The sequence below is a fragment of the Diuraphis noxia genome, unplaced genomic scaffold (assembly GCF_037042655.1).
Source record: "Diuraphis noxia isolate RWA-SAM2 unplaced genomic scaffold, SU_Dnox_SAM2 contig0003, whole genome shotgun sequence".
NCBI lineage: Eukaryota > Metazoa > Arthropoda > Insecta > Hemiptera > Aphididae > Diuraphis > Diuraphis noxia.
The window spans coordinates 41,382,232-41,399,284 of NW_028301713.1; the positions used below are offsets into that span (position 1 = coordinate 41,382,232).

At 27.5% G+C, this 17,053-nt stretch overlaps 1 protein-coding gene across 1 annotated transcript; it reads right to left on the reverse strand.

Moving 5' to 3' along the window:
* Positions 1 to 3,545: 3,545 nt before the first annotated feature.
* LOC107168419 (glia-derived nexin-like) lies at positions 3,546 to 11,870 on the reverse strand. Its single transcript, XM_015517822.2, has 7 exons — positions 11,591 to 11,870; positions 11,037 to 11,194; positions 10,533 to 10,718; positions 10,157 to 10,307; positions 8,548 to 8,765; positions 6,639 to 7,017; positions 3,546 to 3,927 (listed from the first exon to the last, which is right to left on the reverse strand). The coding sequence occupies exons 1-7, from the start codon at positions 11,622 to 11,624 to the stop codon at positions 3,773 to 3,775; spliced, it is 1,281 nt and encodes a 426-aa protein (XP_015373308.2). The 5' UTR covers positions 11,625 to 11,870; the 3' UTR covers positions 3,546 to 3,772.
* Positions 11,871 to 17,053: the final 5,183 nt, after the last annotated feature.

Below are 17,053 nucleotides of genomic sequence, written 5' to 3' on the forward strand. Positions count from 1 at the left end.
AATATTTAGAGTAAAACATTTTGTAGTTTTATCATCCAAATTATTATTGATTATAAAAATAATAACTCACGTGTTTATGTCACTTTTAGTATACCAGCTATATATTTAACATGAAACTCAAATTTATTGTTTTTAATTACAATCGGATAAGTACGAATTCATATTGCAGTAATCAGTTTTTTTAGGAATGAAATCATTTATTTATAATCAAAATTTTAAAAAACAAATGCACCCGGACCTGAAGTCATCTCACTTTCCTTTTTTTTTATAGGAAACAATTTTCTACACGGAAGTAATAATTCTGTTCGTTTTTATTTATCGACGTTTGAAATAAAAATATAAATTAAGTAGAGAAAATGCATGTCAAAAAAAAAAATCCATTAGCAGTTAAAAAAAAATAAAGTTAAAACAAAAAATCAAAATCAATACACCATTTCTTATTTATCTTGGTGATTGTTAGATGCATTGTTAAAACAACGCATTGTATATTCGTCAATATTTGATTCTATGTTAAATAATTCAATTTACATTAAATAGTCAGTAAAATTTTAAAAAATTAATGCTCATCGCTTCATATTATGGATGTCTCTTATCTTATCAAAAACTAGTAATTTGTTTAGTTAATTCGTAATAATTTTAAATTATAAACATAAACTACATTTTTATAGTATGGTGACAAAGATTCAGGCCTATAAAATATTATTGTACTTTTCTCATAGAAAGATGATCTAATATTTTATTATTATACTTTTTTTTTTAAGAATATTAAGTACTCAAATGTAGACACTTTACAATTTGTTAAGTATGAATAGTGAGTATATAGTTTACTATTTTTTTTTGAATAAGACAAAATAAGACATGGGCATTTATTATAACTAATTTATAAGTGAAGTATTATTATGTAAAAAAAGTTTAATATTTAGTTATATTCAAACAAACGACAACAATTTAGATTCAGCTGTTTCCTCATTAATATTTATGTCACAACATTTATGTAAGTTTGTAATATGCGTGTATACCTACACTAAAATATATAATAATTTATAATTCAATCAACTGAATATTATATTGTGATTTATCGCGTTACTAGTTCTAATATTAATAAAGGTACAAACACGTAAAAAGCCCAAATGTCTGATAAAAAAAAAAAATGATTGCCTTTATTCTTTATAACATTAAAATTATCATAATATTATATTATTATTATATTACTTCCTCGTCTGGATCCCTGAGCACAGTAATATTGAAGGTATCGAAAAAGCAGACGAAAATTCCAAAAAAAGCAACAAAATCCTCAGACGTCCAAAAGCTAAACATTACAACATATGCAGATTTTAAAAACCAAATCACGAAATGCATACTTCTAATCAGAACACTAAACTAAGAAGAATAAAAACACAATCTTCAGCTGGCCTAATTTCCAACCAAATAGAAGGGATAAGACAATCATAAACAGACTCCGCATCGGCCACACCCGTCATACACATAGATATCTCATAAAAAAGGAAGAAAAATCACTATGCATTTTATTGTGGGACTGAACCAACAGTCTGCCACATAATCACGGAATGCCACCAATTTACGGATGATCGAAGAAATTCAAACTTACCCATCAAGTTAGACGCAGCTCTCTGACCAAAAAAACCAACCTAAGCTGTATAATAAAACTTAAAAAAAATTGTGTATAGTAAGTGTGACTGCTGATAGCAAATATATTCAATAAAAAAAATATATAATATTACATATTATGTGTAGGTAATACATATGCATTTAATTTTAACAATCATATAGTAATCTATATTGCTATTATTATTATATTGTCTTTTGATGGTCACTAAGCTTTACTTAATTTAAGTTCAAAATAAATGTTAAAAATTAAAAGTTTAGTATTTATTACTACGCATTTGAAACTATACGAGGTCATATATTATATATACCCGTATAGGTTATCAGGTAGGTAGGTAGGTGGTACGTGAGTTGTAACTTGTAGTTGTTATAAAGATAATATGAATTTTAAAATTTGCTTTTAACACAAATACAATGTTCCGAAAAGACTTTATTGAATTTGATTACTTTTCATAAACGCGAATTAGATTATATTTAACTACCAGAAAAGCATTATAATTGAGCTGTATATAAATATTTATAAGTATATAACAATCTAATATCAAAAAGATTTAATTCTGTAAAATTCAACAGACTTGCTTAAGTGATAAATAATATAACGTCTTTATTAAAATTGTATTTGTTCTATTTAAACTATTTAAAGTGTGGATTTTATTCTAAATTAATTGTTTGTATATTTTAAAAGACATTTATAAGTTTAGAGTTAGAATATTGTGCACATTACATTACATTATTTTACATATTCTAATGTTTTTAGTTTATTTTAATGCTGTAGATTTCTTATAATATATTGCTTTTGTTTTTAGGCGCTTTACTAATTCTTTTAAATTAGCTTACAGTTAAGTATTGGATCACATAAATAATAAAATTATTTTCAATACTGATATACATATGTATTGTAGATATAGTGTATATTCAATAGTAATATAAAGTTGCACAAATTAATTGTGTGTATATGATTCCAGTATTGATAAAAATTAAAACTTATTGTATGCAGCTTAATTACGCATGCTGACATTTAATTATAACTCTCATTATAAAATATACGAATATCTATAATTATACTGATCATAAATTCAATAATACATTAATGTGTGTAACTACTAATATTGTCATTCAAACTTTAACTTACAAATTGTTTTATAATTTCAACTGTTTACAATTGATAAACATAATATTTTGCGTCAATTATATATTCATTAATTAGTTTACGTTATACTAAAAAAATAAATTGTTTAATTTTAAATACTGGTATCCCAATGGCCAACTCTATGCACAACATTAATGGCGTGTATAGATAATTTTGATACAAACATCCGCTTATAATCATTTCATTTATCTATCTACATTTATAAGGTTTTTAAATAAACCAAAAAAAAAAAATAATAATTAAATCGATTATGTTGAAATCTGATTTTTGGTAAAAATCACCGTATTTCATTAATTTGTTTTTATGTTTTCTTAACGCTTTTGAGAATTCTTGGAAATTTATCACTTTAACCTCTCTATCGTACCAACTAGATTCACTTAATAACCAGAAAAAGTATTTAAGTTGAAAATCGAATAATTATTTCCACTGCTTATCGTGTATAAATCACAAAAAACACACATCATTGTAGAATATATAGCATGAATTGTATAATATTAAAAAATCCATTAATTATAAAAGTGCTTATATGGCACCTAATTATTTTTATTTTTTTAAGTGTGAATTATTTTATATGTATAACTGAATAAGACTCAAAATATTACACTATATTATTTTAGCACCAAATGTGAACGAATAACTAAGATATATTTTTTTTTTTTTGAGCACGTCATGTTGATTAAATATTATTATACAACTCATTTGTATAATACAACTATATAAATGTATATTAATTATTAAACCTAGTTATATAAAAATTGAAAAAACAAAACAAATTTAAAGTAAATATATACATACAAAAATATTAACAGTTTATGTACAAATAAATATTCCATTTAAGACTTTCATTCTAAATTGGTTGGATTTAAAATATTTTCTATATATGATTAGTAACTAGGTAATAAGTGGTCATCATATAAATTATAAGAACCTACTTAATATTGTACATATAGCAATTATCACTATTATTTGAGAATTGTCTAATTCTTAAATTAATTTTTAACTTGTGGAAGGCACTTGTGTAGGGTTCGTAATTTTCCCAGCCAACATAATTAGTCCAGTTAATTTGTTATAAACAAAAAATACAAACGGCCTGTCAAATATTACTTTAGTGGCAATGTCTCGTTTTTGTCTTGAAGCAGACGGACGAATACCTGAAACAGATTTAACATACAAATACTTAAATAAATAAAATTGCTAAAAATGGTCTTTGTGATGTAAGACGAAGGAATATTATTTATATCACTTAAACTTTATAATCAATATTTTTCTTTTTGGATAATGTATTAATTTAAAAATACTAAAATGAAATGTATATTTATCAATTATCATTTTTTCAGTTATGTGATGGATACATATCCAGGATGCAATACATTCTATTCTAGGTAACGGTTTCTGGCTTACCGCAAAAAGTAACACCCGAATCCTAGCAAGATTTCAAAAAGTTGCCTACGCACGTTTCAGTATAGCGATGCTCTAAATAAAATCAATGCTTATATTATAAACAAAGTTCCTTTTTTAAGTGATTTTTTTTATTTATAGGTACTCTTGTAATACCTACTATATTATTGATTTACCGATTTTATACAGTTTCCCGGGTCATCACTCCTCATTCACTTCTTGTCTGAATATTATTCATTATAAAACTTAAAAATGTATTTTATTTAATAACAGTCTTTAGTCATCATAACATATTTCTTAAGTGTACTCGCTATTAATATTTACCTACTTTTAATGTTCAATGTTATAGAAATCGATATAAAATGAACATATAATAAATAATAATATAATAATATATTAGGTATTACTCATCAAATGTGTTAAAATATACCTCTTATATATCTTAACATATTTAATGTTATAAACGGCATGTTGAGAGTTAATTTATACGTGATCTACACTCTACAGCCTTCATAAATAAAAATAAATACGTATAGGTTATTGGTGTGGAGGGAGGTACGAGGTGACTGTATGCATTTGTATTACTATTTTTTTAGTTATAGCTTATACCGAATTTATTTATTTATATACAACAATTGGTCAAGAATTATAATATGACTCATTTAAAACGGTTTCCATGACGCGGTTAATTGAAGTGGCCAGCGTGTAATATAGACACATTGCAACGCATTTGGTTACCTAGTATAGTATGTATTTTGCTTTCGAAAATTAGTTAGGTTAGGCTGCTACAATTAAGATATATTATGTATAAAATAATTTTTTTTTTCAAGGACTGTAATAGAATGTGGAAATATAAAATATATTATATACATTATCTGTATTGTGCGATGTTAAAATAATACGTTATAATAACTATAATAATTATTGTTATAAGTATAAAAATAGATAGAAACGATACACCGACTGCTAAATATGTATTGGTACCTACCTAATAGGTAGATAAGTACAGTCATAGTTTATTGTATACCAGGGGTGGCGAACCAGAAGTGGCACGTTTGTCAAATTTCAGTAGCACGTGAAAATTATGATATGAATATAATGTTGCTTGTAAAAAATTCAAAGAAACAAATTATATGCCTATATTTTTAAAATTATAATATTCCCATGTAAAATTGATTATGTTACTATATTTATTATGTTCTATTTAATGAATACAAACATTGAGTACATGAAAAATTTTCAAATCCTTGATTGAAAAAATTTGGCACTAGACCCAAAAAAAGTTCACCACCCCTGTTATCAGATTCGTAGCAATGGGGAGGGTTTAAAGGGTTCACCCCTCCCCCTCCCTTTAACAAAGTAGAAAATGTAAAAATGTCTAGTAAACCTATTCTAAAATTTAAAATGTTTATTTTTTAAATTATTTTTTTTTTTTTTGCTGAATAAATACTTAATATAATATTATAGTAAAATTTATAGAATAGTGCCCATGGTGTATTGATAGTGCCTGTAGTTCATTTTAATAGTTGATAAGAGTTTGAACAATAAAACAAAATAGAGACAAATCAATTCCAATCATTAAATGCATTTCACTATGTGGTTACCAGAAATTATTTTAAGAGGCAGTATGAAAGAGGTACGGACCCTTCCCGAAGAAAATTACTAGCTACGGTCTTGCCTGTTATATACGATATATTAACGTGTGTGAAGTTGGCCCACCCACTTTGAAGTAGCGACTTAAAATCTTCAATATTTTTTGAGTTATTTGCGAGAATTTGCGAGTTCACTTTAGAATTTGCAAGTTAGCCGTTTATGAGCAGCAAGCAAAATAAAAATGGGTGGGCGAAATTCACGGAGCCTACCCATGTTGTCCTAAAACTTTGAAATTGGTATCAATTGATAGCCTCTAATTTGTGAAAATTTGCGAGTCCACTTTCAGAATTTGCGAGTCGACCATTTACCCACAAAACCCACTTTTTTACAGTGAAGTTTGCCCACCCATGTTGTCCTACTCCAAAGTGGGTGGGCCAACTTCATGTACGTGATATATTAAACGAATAGTTTAGTATTACGTTTTAATATTAGATCATTTTATGTATAAAATAGTAATAGATAATAGTATATTCCGAATAATATATATATAAATAATATAAAATAGATTTGTATTAAATAATGATGACTACCTATGAAAAAGGTAAAATAGGCAACCTTAATATCTACCCTAGGATTTTACTTTTAGTAATATTTAATTTCTTATTATGAACTCTATACTAGCATTACGCCATTACGGACCTTTAGTAAATACTACACCTTAATAGTTGTATATATTTACTGGTATTTAATCATATGTAAATTTAACCACTGTTATTGAAATTATATATACCTACTCATGAAATAATATTATTATTCAACCATTTAGGTATTATTAATACAATTAATACATATTAAGATAGTTGGTACCGACCTAACTTAGTGCCAACGGAGCCGACTGAATTGATCGTGATGAACGACATTGAAAAGTACGCGTTTTGTTTCATCGACACCAACGTGACCATGGGAGACTTGGATACATGATTGGGACTCGGCGATGAAGTTTTATTATTATTCTCGGCACCACTGCTGACCGTCTGGTTGAAGGCCGCCTTTACGCCGAGCTTCTTGAAAAACGGTTCCAGATCCAGACCGTTCGTAAACGCAGCCAGCTGCGGCAACAGAACTTCTGTGTCCTGGTATACCAGCGAGTCCAGGATGTCTAGGAAGTTGTCTTTGGACAGCCGCTCTATCATTATTTCAGAACCGTTAACGTCGTCCGGCATCATGATAAGCATACTCACTTTATCTGTCTGTGAACAGAAAAATACGACCCGCGTGAAGATTTATACTTGTATTTGTATTGGCGTATTAATATAGCATATTATTAAGGCGATATTCATATACAGAAACTATTAGATGAATATCCTGAATCAGAAACTTCATCTTTATAATATTATTAAGTAATAACAAATTAGTATAGATTAACATAATATTAGAATAATAATTAAATAACGCTATGTCTTCGATTTTTTTTTAATTTTCTAAGTTTATAATTCAGGTACTATATAGTTAAGTGTTGTTAATGTTTTCGTAGAGAAGGTATTTATTTGAAAATTGAAATACAAATAATATGTATGTACTTCCATAATATATAAATTTGTGCACGTATTTATTATTGTTGTGATTTTAAAAGCTCAATAACTGTAGGAGTAGGTACTTACGCATTTTTTTTTTTTTTTTTTGAAATATACAACCCCCAAACTCATTCCAACAAAAAAACATATTTTTAGGTATGAACCTGAATACCGAAATAATCAAACAGTATATATACTCGCAGAGTGGACGAAAAAATCTACTCACGAGACCAAAATGGTATAGTTTGGATCATAATTGTATAATATTATTAATATGATTAGGTATGATTTGAGTAAGTATAATATAATTATTATAATTTTAATATGTCGAATAAAATTAAATTGACTGTCGTATAAGTCATCGATGACCTTATATTATATATTTATAATGCGATGAATATCGATAATAATTTCTCACAGAATAATTTTAGATCACATCCTAAGCACACTTAATATTATCCACTTGTTATTGACATTCCGCCAATATATGAGCATTTCGGCATTGAACGACTCGATTGTCAAACGTCAGCTCCATCGTTATAATCTCACAAAATACGAAATGTAAAATATTGTTTGTTCAATGACCAGTGTCATGGGGTTTTCTTGACCAACAAAATATTAATATTAATTACTAATTTCTTTATATATCAATATCAAGGTTAAAGACGTTAGAAACAATTGTTTAATAGTGCCAAAAAAATATGTATCCTGTTCCATATATTAATATATTATAGTTATTATACTATTAAAACGAAGTGTAAAATAAAATAAATAGTCAAACATATTAATTGAACATCAAATGATTAAAATAATTTTATAATATTGTTTTAAAATATTAATTTAATCATTGAAATATTTAAACGCATAATAAAATAAATTAACACTTATTTTAGTGATTTCAAAATTTGAATCTCTGCAGAAAAGTTCATCATAAAATATGAATATAAACGGCTTAATTTATGTTTTTCATCAGCACGACACAAAATATTCCTATTCTATTATTAAGTGGATACTAAGTCAATACGTACATGACACATATTATAGAATAGCGTGTAGGTTATAATAATATACAATTATATATACATACTTATGTCATTAATAATTAAATTATTCTATTCCTAATTATCAATTGCTGATATTGGAAAATAAATAAACTTAACTTATAAACCATAGATCAAGTGGATCCAATAATAATCACGACCTTACCTCAAACATTAGTTCGGCAGCTAAACACTTCAATTGTGGTACGTATCCGATTTTGAACATTCCTGACTGTGGTATCATTGGGACATGGACAATTGAACCGTCAGCTTTGGTAAATGGTGCTGATGGTTGGTACGATAAGTAAGTGTACGTAGCTAGTTTTTGGTAATCTTTCCAGTGACTTATTATTCCTGTGTCGCTCCGTAATTCTAAAATGTCAGCTGAAAATAAATCACATATAAATTTCTGGATATATATACATAAGTATATATTATATTGTGTACTGTGTAGGTAACGTTAATGCAACGTACCAAGTAAGTGTAGATAGGTATATGATGTTAACTTAGATTGTTTCTTTATCGGAGGTCTAAATTAAATCATAATTTAGATTCAGCGATTTTTAAATTAAATTATGAATATTTATATTTTATTATCAACTATAAACTAAATAGCATCATTGTAAATTATTATAGTTTTTCTTCAATGAAATAATTAAAATAAGGTTGGAAAGAGAAAAAAATTCTTATTTCATAAAAGTATATGGTGAAATAAAAAATAAAAATAACTATATAGGTACCTACGAGTACATACAATGCAAAGAAATAGTTCAACACAAATGTTGGTAATTTCTGAGTGACTGAGCTCCGTTTTGATTAACTAATTATTTAAAATAATAATGTTCTGAGTAAACAAAATAGTAAAGAATAAATTAATAATCACAATGATTTGTTCTGAAGTATATATCTACTATAACTTATAATGTACCTATAATGACAAGTATGAATTTTTTTGAGGCACGTGACTTAAGACTTGGTACTAGTTAGTAGTTTAAATGGACATATTATCTATTTATAATTAAATTCCTACTAAAAAAAAATATACTATTTCTCAAATAATTGCAGTACCGGATCTACAAATTATGCAACCCGGGGCACAACATAATATTAGCGCCCCTAAAAATTAAAATGTAATAAAAATGATGAGTTTAAATACGTACGTAAAATTTGAAATTTACGCCCCTCTATGATAAGCGCCCGGGGCATGGGACCCAAATCGTCCTCCCCCCCTAGATCCGGTACTAATTATTGGTACCCTTCGCAATTATAAGCTTACTATTATGTGATAATAAATACTTGTAAATTGTTAATTTATCTTCACTTTTTGAAGTCAGTACAAACTTTTTGAAAAATTTGCATAGCAATAAAATGTAAACGTGTTTTAAAAAATCTTGTTCGTATCTTGCAATACCTACTATTTATGTAACATAGGTAGCAGTATAATGCATGGTGTTATAAATAATTTAATTTATAAGAATAAAACTAATTGGATTAAGCATTTTAAATACGTACTGTTTAACAAAATTATATTATTTTCATTGAAAAACAGAGAACTTTTGAATTATACCTACATTTATTTTAAAATAAACACAACTACATGCATTAACGTTTCGTTTGAATTTAGAGATCGAAAAAATATTATGAAAAGTAAGTGATAATGATTTTGAATATGAAAGTATTTCATAAAATGTTGAAATTATTTGTAACTTACTGCTCAATATATTATTACACAGAATAACGATAGTTATAAGGACATATAGTTTAGATGTTATTACTTAAGCTGTTATTTGAATTCTCGTTTCGCATCGTGGTAACGTTAGCTTGGTAATATTTCGAAAGTCTGTTTATGTATGACGATGGCATAACCCGGGAACTGGTCACTGATGCTTTGTTGTAGGATCCGGCAAAATCTCCATCCGAATCATCCTATAAATAAAGTTTTGTTTCGAATTAATATTATGTTCACGTTAATACTAGAGATACTTGCAATAGTATTATAAATATATTATTATTATAAGACCAATTCCGACATTTCCGACGACACATTTTTTTTCGGGAGACTCTTATGATGATCGTAAATAGTAAATAATATGTTTAATAATGTTTTTCCACGTATATAATATGTCCTTAATGATTGGTTTTTAGCCTTACCCCAAACGTATCAAAAATCATTTTAAAACCTCTCCTCAGCTGTTGGCGCACTTCCTTTGCCTGGAGTCGGAACAGTGCGGTTACCTCTTCGGCGGCCCGACCTTGCAAGCCTTCCAGCATCATAGCCACGTTAGTTGCCACTCCAAAAGGAGCCAGGATCAGGTTGTCTCGGCCTCTGGAATAGTGCTGTGTGTACAATCACATACATTATTATTGTAAAAATAAGTGAGAGTGAGAGAACATAATACACAATATTAACAAGGGCGTCTTTACGTGTCTGGCAACTATTTCAAATAGCCCGACCTGCGAATTAAAATTAATTTATTTCTGATTTTTAGAGTTTTATATATTCATTGTGGTAACTGATTTCAAATAAAAAATTATTCTTGGTTAAATTAGTGAAAATGATTTAAATACGCCTATTATTATAGTGATATCCACTGTACATTTATGCAACGTGGTATTAAAAACGTGCAGAAATAAAAAATAAAAAACATAACACACGTTAAAAAGAGGAGGCACCAGACTGTTGCTGAACTGAACTACCCGGATCACGTCCGTTGAATTGGTCCATCCCGAAGCTGACACCGGCGAAGACAGAGAGGTCACCACAGCTATCAGCAAGTGCACTGAGACAGATGACCTTAACTGTACAAACGGTGCTGCAGGAAATAAAATAAATAAAGATTTCGATCAACATGTATACACGCATTATATATATATATCTATTATGAACAAAAAAATTTATATTTTAACAAAAATATAATATCGACAAACGATTTATTATATTAAATTAGTAATGTATAGTATTATATAGTATAAAGATATAGTTAATCCAATGAAAAAGAATTTCGATGTAAACCACGTTGTTCATAATAGATTATATAATATATATTATATATTATTAGAACCATAAAGTTATATTTATTATTTATACACTGAAGACTTAAGGTTTGAATAAAATATGTTTCGTCAATAAATCTCGAGATTTACAATCATATTCCTAAGCGTTCGTAATAAATTTGTAATATCAAATTCATGACCGGGACGAAGATTACCTGTCGCGGGTCGGACCGTGCACCACCGAGCCATAGTTATAATAAACTGCTGCAGACACGCGTAATATTATGATATGTATATAATATTGTATTCGTTCTGGAGACTCGCGAGGACTGATCGTCGTCGTCGTCGTCCGTCGTCTTGGTTAGTGGTCGTGGTCGTCACAGCGTGTGGTACGCGGAGCGGATAGAACAATATTAGAATATTATCATGATAACCATTAACTGGGTCAACAGCCTTGCAACCTGCCGGATTGGCGCAACTCAGCCCCGCAATAGATCACGCACAGTAACCGAATGAAATGAAGAGTAGCAAGTACGAGGAGTGTGCAGTGGCGAAGAAGAGGGGCACCTATTATTATTATTATTATTATCTTATACATGTAGCTGCTTTAATGTTATTACGTTATAACATTTATCCTACTCATGTGTTTTTGTTTGTTGTTATTTTACATTTTTCTTTTTTTCTACTTTTACTTTCAATGCCACACCATTAAGTGCTTTATTATTGTGTTATGTACTTATTATACACAATATTTAATAATATTCCTCAATAATATAAAACTCGCTAACGTTTCTTTCTCCATTCACATCGCCATTTTGTTGATGTTTTTAATTTTTCAGTGTTATTGTGGTGATGGTTGAGGTAGATCTACAGATATGGTGTTGTGCTTGTTTACTGAACACCGAATACGTACACGAGACGCATGGCGCCAATATAATTAATTATTTATATTTTTTAAAGTGATATCTTTTAGTTAGTTTTATCTTTTGCGAGTCTCTTCAGAAATGTTTCACCCCTTCAAAAAGTCTAACAAGTCCTAATGCGTTACGTTCCTACAATAGCATTAACTGCTTTCATGTTTACAGCTGTAGAATAGTGTACAATTTTATAAGGTTTATAAAGTACATTATATTTATACTGTTCAAAAACAGTCATCTGGATGTTAAATAATTTAATTCTAAACTCAATATATATATATATATATATCACAATATGACTGACAAATACATAAGATACAAAAGTACGTCTAATATTTGATAAAGTTGGAGCAAAAATTAAATTATGTTTTAAGTATAATGGAATAATCATGGGGAAATGCATACAATTTATGTAACCTCTGCGAAAACGCATTTAACCTTCGGCCCGTTTAAATCCCTATATAGTTTCATAAGTTTCATTATATATAAAGTTAATCTAAAAGATAAACATTTCGTCCAAAAAACAACAACTTTAAGCAATATTATTTAAACAAATTAAATCTAATGTTCATTGAGTTTTTAAAAAAAAGATTATTTATATTATAATAATACATATATTTATATAATTGTATAATTGTAATGATAAGTAGTCAAGTATTTTAGACAATAGCCCTTATTATAAAAAATAAATAAAATATTTTTTGCCATGGTTATAAACTAATTTTATAATATTTGTACTTTCAACGTGCAATTTCTTAAGAATTTTTTTTTTTAAGATGAAAAATCAAACCTATTATGAGTTCTTGTATTCTTACATAAACTTTGTTTTGTAACCTAACCTATGACCCACTGCAGAAAAAAATAAAAGGATCGTCATTATAAAAAGTACATAATATACCTAACGTTTAATGTATAATGCAAATGATGACTGTATTTATGTTATTAACATGAGGTACTTATATAGGTAATTTAAAAATTCGATGACTTAACAAAAAATATAGAATGACGCGTGGTTATAAACATAATTGGCATATTTTGTCTTTAATAATTAAACAATTTCATCTTCTATTCTATATGAATAATTATTTAAAGAAGAAAGTATAAAAAGTTTATTTCAACTGAACAATTGAAAATATGGTTGGAATACTTAACATAATTACTAGATTATAATATTTAAAGTCATAATTAACTATTAATTAGTATGAATAGTGGACAATCGACCTAATTATCAATATAGATTTTCAAATAATATCGGTAAGTGATTATTGATTACATAAATGGTTTAATATATTATTTCTATTACCATGATTGCACATAAATCACGCACCTCATATGCCTTCAATTACGTTTAATTAATGAAAATTTCATTGTTTATTGTATGGCGTTCGACGTTAATTAGATACATTCATTACCTACAATGAAATATTTTTTTGTAATACATTCTTCTCGGATAAATTATATTGCCCAAAATTAAGCCGTGGTCTATCGATCACATTATTAATTATTATAAACTAAAATGCATGTAATAACCAAATCTATGTAAATGTGAGCCTAGTGTTATTTTATCGCCTACTTGACAATTGAACATTAATAATTAATAATACGTATTACGTATCCATGAAGTATGCGGCACTATCTGAAAAATTTAATTCTCATAATCCGTTACATTTCAAATTTATTCTTATTAGTTTCTTAAAGGCTTAAAGTTTAAACTTAAGTGTTATTAACTATAACCACATTGAAGAAATTCGACATTTGTGATATTCAAATTGAATTTAGATATTATAATTTGAAATAGATGTATTCTACTCACCAAAATGTTAATGCATTTTATGTTTCCATAAATATTACTATATCAGTACCTATTATTAATTTACATCAATCAATAAAATACAAATTAATTATATCAGTTTATTTGAATCTTATATTGAATGAAAATATGAGTATATGATATAAATATTATACTATTAATTATCGAAGTAGTAAATAGCTAGAATGTAACCAATTAAACTTTTAACACAAATGGTTGTATTACTTGTATTGCAGATCACTGATCGGTGAGGCGATTACGTCTCATCCAAAAGGAGGATTTTGCAATTTAATATAGGTACCTATATAATATTATATTATGAACTTTACTAGTTGTTATTACTTACAAATTATTGTAGAAATAAAGCGCATCAAACCTACAACTATATTTGTCTAGTAAATACCGAGAAGTGTAAATAAAGATTATAGACGTAGATCCAAGTTATTTACTTGAACTATTTTCGTGTTATAAAACTAAAAATTTGTTGTAATTCATCATATTCATTCTCACTGACTGTCGAACATGCCGCAATATCCTAACAAGCTACAACCTGCGCGAATCACTAGCCGAAATACTAAACAATCGCTCTCAATCCATAGCCAACATCATCCAATTCAACATAGCCACCAATCTTCAAACTTGGGAAATTATTAATTAGTAATTACGTAGGGATTTTTCTATTTTAAAACAAATCAAGTACTACCCCCGACCCCCGTATAATATGAAGTGAAAACAAATGTATAAAAATCAAAATGTGTAGACTAATTATCTGTTTTCTTTTATTACACAATTTATTAGAAGGGCATTTGGAAATTTCAAATAAATTCTCATTTCTAAGGCAATAAGCATTTATAGCTCATCAAAAAGTTACATCAATAAAGTTGTATGATGTACTAATAAGTAATTTTAAACTCAATGGATAACTTTTTTTTATCAACTAGGGTTTAGGAATAATTAAATTTAAAAACACTAATTACTGCAGGTTACTACTTTTTCCATAGGTACAACGTAGTTATACAACAATTTATTATTAATTATTAAATAGAAACCTGCGTATAAATGTAAATTCAAAATTAAACTAATCTAATGACAATATTTAATGGTAAAAAATAGTAGTTGTAATAAAAATAAACATACCTTATAATACAATTATTTGAACCTTGTTTAATAATTTTAATTTACGAAATTTGTAATACGTTACCATATGAATGAACTAGTTTGAGTCAGTACCTACCTATACAGTAACGACCTACATTTGATTGTTGATCATAAGTTGGTGTAATACTGTAATAGTGTCTTTTTTATGATAATACAGCCAAAATATTACATTTTTAACTTTCACGTTCACGCAGCAAAATTTTATTAATAGTTTACTCGTATATAAATTATAACAAAGCATTAATACAGGTAGGTTAGGTACCTATTAATATTTATAATATAGCTAATAACTTAATTTATTATATTAATAAGTTATGTTTATCTTATCATTTAACAGAGTGCATATTATATTACATACACTATGCATATTACGCGTTCTGCGTACAGTTTGCAATAATAATTATATACATCTAAATAATGTATGATTATAATTTATAATAGTACCGAGATTAATAATACAACCTTAAATATAGGTACTGTTAATGGCAATAAAATGAATAAATTAAATGACTTGTCAGGAAAACTTTGAATAATACAATAAGAAAAAATAAGGCCCATATTATAGACATAACTAGGACCATTTAATTGAGTGGGCTCTAGTTCATTGTCAAAATGTTTTTCAGAGAAAAGTTTGTGGGATTATATATACCTTCATAAACAAGAAAATATATTAAAATTATGAATACCAAGATTTTCAAATAAAGAAAATACAATTTAAAATATCCACTAGAGCAAAGTACATTAAATATAAAATAGTATTTTTATTATTATTGCATTTTTGATCTTTTTCTGCTAATAAATTGGTTAAGAATATCATTCACATCATTATCACAATATTTTATGTTTATTATCAGTTTATCACTATTTTTCGAGTCACACATGATAGTGTTCTACTGAGATATAAGTAAACAAAATTGTATTATTTCAATAACTTGCTTGTTTTCAATTCATGTTTTATTTTAGATGGTCTTGAGAGACTAAAAGGTGGGCTAAGTCCACCTAAGTCCCCCCCCCCCTATAAATGCCTATGATAAGGCCTAATATCTTTGTCTATCTCTTGAAATTACCAACCTGCACTGGTGCAATTCTTGACAGATTATTCATAAGCTATATTGTAGGTATATAGTAGGTATTAGACTAACCAGATTTTAAGTTCTATTTATTTCGATATGTCTCGTATCTAACCTATATATAACATGTTATATGCATGCCTATAAAATAGAATGCATGTAGGCCGCATATCATCAATGCGACTACCATAGGTCATAAAAGATATTACAGTAGGTATATATAGGAATAGGTATGTAGTTTTATTTTCAGCGCATTTATATAAAAAATAGTCCACGTCCAGTGTCCACACTGCCTCCTAGTAAACATTTTCATTGTGTAATACTGTAATAATTTAGGCCGCAATTAATGCATGTTGGGCTCAAAAAAACCATGGCCGACGGATGATTGGAAACTATAGCTAGTATATACGCTAACCGTAAATTTTTTTCTAGTGTGGAAGTGGCTAAATAAAAAAATGTACATTATAATATTATATTATGATACTACGCGTTTTAAATCTGTCCAAAATTATTTTATATGATTTATTATTTATCTTATTATTGCCAGAAATAAAAACTGAAGTGAGATACTGAGATATATGGTGCGCATGAATAAGAGCTTGGGATTTATAGATTAAAAAATAAAATACCTATAATATTACAATAAATCATGCTATATTATATTTATTTCTATAAAAATGATTTGCATTTGTCATTATAATCTATAACTATATAATAACTGTT

What these genes read in the sequence shown, in the direction of transcription:
- LOC107168419 (XM_015517822.2), bottom strand. Translation starts at nt 11,624, where the DNA reads ATGGCTCGGTGGTGCACGGTCCGACCCGCGACAG. An exon ending in TGGTGCCTCCTCTTTTTAAC is followed by an intron (nt 10,719 to 11,036) that starts GTGTGTTATGTT and finishes TTGTACACACAG; the next exon opens with CACTATTCCAGAGGCCGAGA. An exon ending in CTCCGTTGGCACTAAGTTAG is followed by an intron (nt 3,928 to 6,638) that starts GTCGGTACCAAC and finishes AATCTGTTTCAG; the next exon opens with GTATTCGTCCGTCTGCTTCA.